At 48.5% G+C, this 5,974-nt stretch overlaps 1 protein-coding gene across 1 annotated transcript; it reads right to left on the reverse strand.

The window, feature by feature from the left end:
- Positions 1-39: 39 nt before the first annotated feature.
- LOC101693086 (major intrinsic protein of lens fiber) lies at positions 40-4,780 on the reverse strand. Its single transcript, XM_004773142.2, has 4 exons — positions 4,260-4,780; positions 3,638-3,802; positions 3,143-3,223; positions 40-1,862 (listed from the first exon to the last, which is right to left on the reverse strand). The coding sequence occupies exons 1-4, from the start codon at positions 4,617-4,619 to the stop codon at positions 1,677-1,679; spliced, it is 792 nt and encodes a 263-aa protein (XP_004773199.1). The 5' UTR covers positions 4,620-4,780; the 3' UTR covers positions 40-1,676.
- Positions 4,781-5,974: the final 1,194 nt, after the last annotated feature.

A 5,974-nucleotide genomic window follows, 5' to 3' on the forward strand; every position in this document is an offset into this window, starting at 1 on the left:
GGGGCGGGCGAGCCGGGCTGGTCCATGTAACGCCAACCGAGCCGCGGGGTGGGGAGGGATGGTGGTGGTGGTGATGAAGTAAGGAAAAGGGAAGCGAGTACAGGTGCTGTTTGATCTGAGCTGATCCCCTATGGTGAGCTAAGAACCACAGCGCTATAAATTTTCTGCTAAGATAATAGGGATCAAAGCCCGATTAGAGGTAAATTTGCAAACATTCACCCCCCGCCTAGTCAAGTGGATTATTCCAAAGTCTCACTGGTTAGTTAGAAAAATTAGGCTTTATTTGGGAGGAAGTGGAGAGTTGAGCTACAGGCTAGAGTGGTCTTCCAAGCTAGAGATATAGTTTTAAAGCTTGCGAAGCGAGCGGGCTCCTAAAAGGAAGAGAACAACAATAAATATTCATTGGTAAGTTGAGGATCTCCTCTGGACTCTGCTGAGATGAGTGTATTTTGCTGATGACAAAAGAAGATAGGGTTCAGACGAATAATAATCTGAATCATTAAGCATTTGAATAGAAGGAGTCAATTTTGGGGATATGAAGAGAGGTTTAAGAGATTTGCTGAAAGGACACACGAGAGAAAAGTGAGAAGACGCACACAAAAAAGGAAAATAAAGAAGACTATAAAACTAGGGGTAAAAGCAGAAAGACACCATTTGAAGAGTGTTTCTGATCCGATCTAACGAAATTAAAACTCAGGATCAAAGCCTCTCCCTCCTACGGCCCCCCACCCCTACCTATGCATTTGCTCTGGGCACCAGATTTCCTGTTTTGACCTTAGGGAGCTCTCCTTTGGCTTAAGTACCAGTTGCCTGGAGGCACCTCTGGGTAAGTCTGGTAGAACTGCTAAACTATTTAAATTTTCTAGGTTCTAGGCTCACCCTACCCCTTGTTTAGATTGGGAGCTCACTGGCCCAGGGCCTGCGAAAGAGATCCGTCATACCAGAATGAACACAAAACCCAGCTGGTGGATGTAGACAAGTTTATGTGGCTTTACCCAACAGTTCAAATCCCACCTGCCACTTTTCTCAGAGCTACTTCCCCACCCAAGTCCCTGGGGCAAGCATCCCCAAGTTGGCTACACTCTTCCATTAACTTCTCCCAATTTTTTTTGTACAATTGCAACCTGGTATGGGGCTCATGCCTCCATTTTCTTTCTCCCTGCCCTCAACCCCTTCTCCCAACCCTTGCAATGCCATGTCTCCATCTGCCTCCTGTGAGGAGTATCCCCTGCTTCCCTGCTCCCGCATAAACCTAGGGCCATAATAAACTTGACTGGCAGCAGGGTGAAGGCCAGAAGCTGAAAGGTCTTGGTTCTCTGTGCTCACCACAGTGGGTTGGGAGAGTAAGGTATAGGGTGATACCTTTTTTCCCTTCCCTACCTCTCCTGCTGTGCCCCAGAACTCAGACACAGCCACATTCACTCACATTCATACCATTCATACGCACAATCATACACACAGCGGCGAAGAGAGGTGGGATGGGGAGGAAGGGAAGTTTGCACAAACCAGCTCATGAATGCAACTTGAAAGATTTCACACAGCAAAAGGGGGAAAAAAAAACACACATAAATTAAAAAATAAAGAAGTATATGTCCCTCCCCCAGTCGTCCAGGGGTTGGCTTAGCCCCTCTGAGTAAACCCAGAAGCTTCCTACTCCCTCTAGCCAACTGGAGTTTTCACAGGGCCTGGGTCTTCAGTTCAACAGGTTCCCCAGTGCCCTCTGGTTGTCCATTGGAGTCACTGGGCCTGGCGCCCTTGAGAATAGACAGTCTCTCAGAAACACTCTTGAGCCGGGGAAAGAGGAGAAAGTCGTAGAGGAGACTGCCTAGTCCCCCTCCAATGATTGGGCCCACCCAGTATACCTGTAGGAAAAGGGAGAAGAAAACAAACATCTGTACTTGGCAAATACAACCAGTGTTTGTTTTTAAATTCTAAATTGCTCTACTGCTTGTACCTTAAAACTTACCATTTCTTTTCTGACTCACCAAATTAGTCCTTTATCCCCCATATATATTCTACTTTTTGTTACCAGTTTTCACTAGTTTATAGATTGCTTTGGGGGGAAAAAGGGTTTGATTGTGGTAAAACACATGACATAAAATTTACCACCTTAACCTATGCTAAGTGTACAGTACAGATGTATGTTAAGTATATCATATTGATGCACAACAAACCTCCAGAACTCCATCTTCTGGTCAATCTGAATCTCTGTACCCATTAAACAACAGCTCCCCATTGCCCTTTCTCCTGAACCCCCATCAAGTACCCTTGTACTTTGTTTCAGTGAATTCGACTACTCTAGACACTTCACATAAGTGGAGTTATACAGTATTTGCCATTTGGTGACGGTGTATTTCATATAGCATAATGTCCTCAAGGTCCATCCCATGTTGAGCCTTTGACAGGACTTCCTTCTTTGTAAGGCTGAATACTATTCCGGTGCATGTGGAGACTACCTTTTGTTTATCCACTCACTTGTGAGGGACACGTGGGTTGCTTCTACCTTTTGGCTTCTGTGAATAATGCTGCCGTGAAAATGGGGATACAGCTTTGAAAAAAATTTTTAATTATTTCTGTATGCTTGGCTGGCATATGACTAAATAACATAGACATAGCCCATTTTTATTGAGGTCTTAGTCCAGACCAGGTTCTGTGCTAAATATTTCACACATACAATGTTCACACTTACTTCTCCTCACCCCCGTTTTATGGTAAGGAAACTGGGACAAAGAATGATAGCGTCATTTACCATGGTCACACACCGGGCCAGTAATGTGCTAGAACTGGGCTGAGGTGCAGGCCCATCTGTACGCATACATATCCTGAGCCCTGAGAGGAGCAGGTTTTGACTGCCTGTTCAGTTGTCTATCCTCATAGAGCTAGTTTTAGAATCCTGTGGATACTTAGTAAGAAATCCCTGACCAACGAACCAGTGAAGGAACAACATGAGCAAGAGCTTCTCTTTCTAGCAAATTAATGAATTGTGCTCACAGAGGCATGCCAGATTCTGCGACAGCCCCTTTAGCTGAGTGCTAGTAAAGCAGTTAACATATCCAGATGGAAAGCAGGAACCAAACATGGAGCCTGCAGCCCACACCCATAAAGGAGGGCTTTGGGATCTTGGCCCTCTCCCCTCACTCACCCAGTGGTTGGTGAAGTTTCTGGTGAGAATGGCAGGAGCAAAGGAGCGGGCAGGGTTCATGCCTGCACCAGTATAATAGATCTGCAAAAGACACAGTCATAACTGAGACACTTTCCACTACTTCACCCCAGCTTCTCTCCCCACAACCCACATGACCCCAAGGGCTGGCACCTTGCCCCAGCCAGCAGTAAGAAGGGAAGGATGAACTGAGGGTGGGCGTTCCATAATGGAGTAAAGGTACTATGGATCCCTAGACAAAGCCCACATCTACCCCTGAAGCATACACTCCACCTTGGGGTCAAGAAGGACCAGATATAGAGATCACAAAAAAGAGGATTAGAACAGGGTCAACTCCTCTGTGCCGACCAAAACAGAGTGAGGAGGACTATGTTCATGTTTGACCATGAGCTGGGCAGAAAAAAACGTTAAAAAGTTGGGAAAGGTCTAAGGGCCATAGAGTCCTTAAACAAGAAGCTTCTCTCCTCTCCTGCTTACCCCAAAGAGGTGTCCCAGGGTGAGGGAGAAGCCAACAGCCAGGGCTACAGATCCCAGGCGGCCATTGCGCCTCTCGTCGTATGTAGCAAAGATGCAGAGCACAAACTGGAGCGTCAGGAAGATCTCCACCGTGGTGGCCTGGCCCACACTCACCCCAGGGTGCAACTGGGCAGAAGAAGAAGAAAGGAGGCAACTCATTAGGGTTGTCCCAATGTATGGCATCATTTCCCTGGAGAGGGAGGATGATACAACCCCCTTCATAGTAATTGTATTTGCTTCTTATTTCTCCCAATAATACTCCTACATGGTAGAAAGAATTGTACCCACTCAGGCAGATGAGGAAACTGAGGCCCTGTCAGGTAAAATAATTCTCCTCAAGAACCTGCAAGGAGTTGGAAGGAAAGCTGAAACCAGAACTTGGGTCTCTTGAGTCAGTCCAGGCCTTTATGCCTTCCTTACTCCTCCAAACTACACTTGACACACATGTGTGTGCATGTGAGCATACACTCCCCCCCCACCCCCCATCCCCACAACGTCCCAGACCCCTGAGGAACTGATTGGCCTCCGCCAGGCAGGGAGTCAGGGTACCAGGTTCGTCCAGCCCCACTTAGCTGACCATTACCGTATTAAGGGCTAGGTTTCCTCGGACGGCAGGCGGGGTGACACTGTACAGCACGGCGGCCCCAGCCACGGCTCCCAGGAGTTGGGCTGCCATATAGCAGAAGGCCCGGAGCAGAGACATCTGGGAACCCACAAGGAAGGCGAAAGTGACTGCAGGATTGACATGGGCTCCGCTGATGTGGCCCACAGCCTGCACCAGTGTAGCCAGGGCCAGGCCAAAGGCCAGAGCCACCTGCAGGACATGCAGGGGTCCGGGGGTCCAACGTAGTGAGGCCCCCAGTCCAAAAAAGACATAGAAGAGGGTGGCAAAGAACTCAGCAAATATGGCCCTCCAGAAGGAGGCTGACCTTAGTTCCCACATGGCAGGGGGGATGGGCACAATGCCTGGGTCCCTGATACCCCCCTGGCCTGATCTGGGTGGACAGTCCCCTTTATAGAGGACTCTTAATCCCTGGGAGGGGCAGGCTGAAGTGGCTGGTCCAGCCTCTTAACCCCTTCAGAGCTGCAGAGGGCTGGACCCACTTTTACACATCTGATAAAGCTGCTGGATTTTCCCCTCCCTCTTCCAAGGGAGATGAGCAGAGCTGTGGGTGGGTGTTAGGGTAAGGGTAGAGCCAGGGCTAGAGAGACTCTGAGAGAAAAGGATCAAGAACAGGGGGACCATCGAAGTCCGTTTCTCTCTTTGTGTCAAAGTTGGGGTTCATGGTCCTGATTGACATCTATATTAGAACATTCCTCAGTTCTCCTTGGAAGATCAGTCAAAGTGAGTTCACTTCACAGGGTATGAGACTGTGCTCCTAGGGGCCTTCAGTCTCCTCTGAGTCGGCCACGGGTAAGGGTGGGGGTGGGGGTCAGGAGTGGGGTCCGGCAGGGAAGTTGGATAACTGAAGAGAATTCTTTAGTTCTCTGGGATTAGAGGGCCTTTCCCCATTGGTTGGTTTGGTCTGGAATCTGTGGACCCTGCAGCTCTGGGACAGAATAGTTCTGCTGTGTCTGTTTTTCTCCAAACCCAGGTTCCCTACCCCCAATCCATGCCAGCACCTCCCTTTCCAAGCCCTCAGCCTGGCCTTGTAAACCACAAAGATAAGAGGAAGAATCTATCTTCTATGGATAGGGTGGGAGTGGGCTTGGGGACTGGGGAGGAGAAAAGGGCTTAGTAGTTAAATTTCAGAATCAGCTTATCCTTCATCTTTCCTAACTCACAAAGTCCTAGCAGGAAGTACTCAAAAGAAAGAAACTGAGTCATGGCTATGGAGCAATGCGAGGGTCTAATGCTTCCTAATATGGTCCTAATCAGGACCCTGGGGCCTTAAATCTTGATCTCTAAGGAAGAGTCTGGGGATGGGAGTGTCTAGACAAGCAAGAAGAGGACAAAATGGGGTAGAAGAGCATGGGGAAAGAGGTTCAGTTGTGTCCAGGCTTGATGGGGGACCTAGTGGGGGGCTCTGCAGTAGTAGAGAAGGCAGAATGGGATACACTGGAAGGCTCTACCATCTCTACCCCATGGAAAGTCATACATGCCACAAGTGTTTCCCACGAAGCACTGGAGGAGAACAAAAATTTAAAGAAGAGGTCTGCAATATTGGTTCCCAGCATTGGACCCATCCAATATATCTGTGGAGAGAGAGGAAGAACACAGATTCGGGCTTCTTCTCCTCTCATCCTCCAATATCCAGCTTGGGAATGGATAGGAACAGTTATAGCAAAGGCAGAGAG

Source organism: Mustela putorius, unplaced genomic scaffold, assembly GCF_011764305.1.
Source record: "Mustela putorius furo isolate JIRA1106 unplaced genomic scaffold, ASM1176430v1.1 tig00003988_pilon_pilon_pilon, whole genome shotgun sequence".
NCBI lineage: Eukaryota > Metazoa > Chordata > Mammalia > Carnivora > Mustelidae > Mustela > Mustela putorius.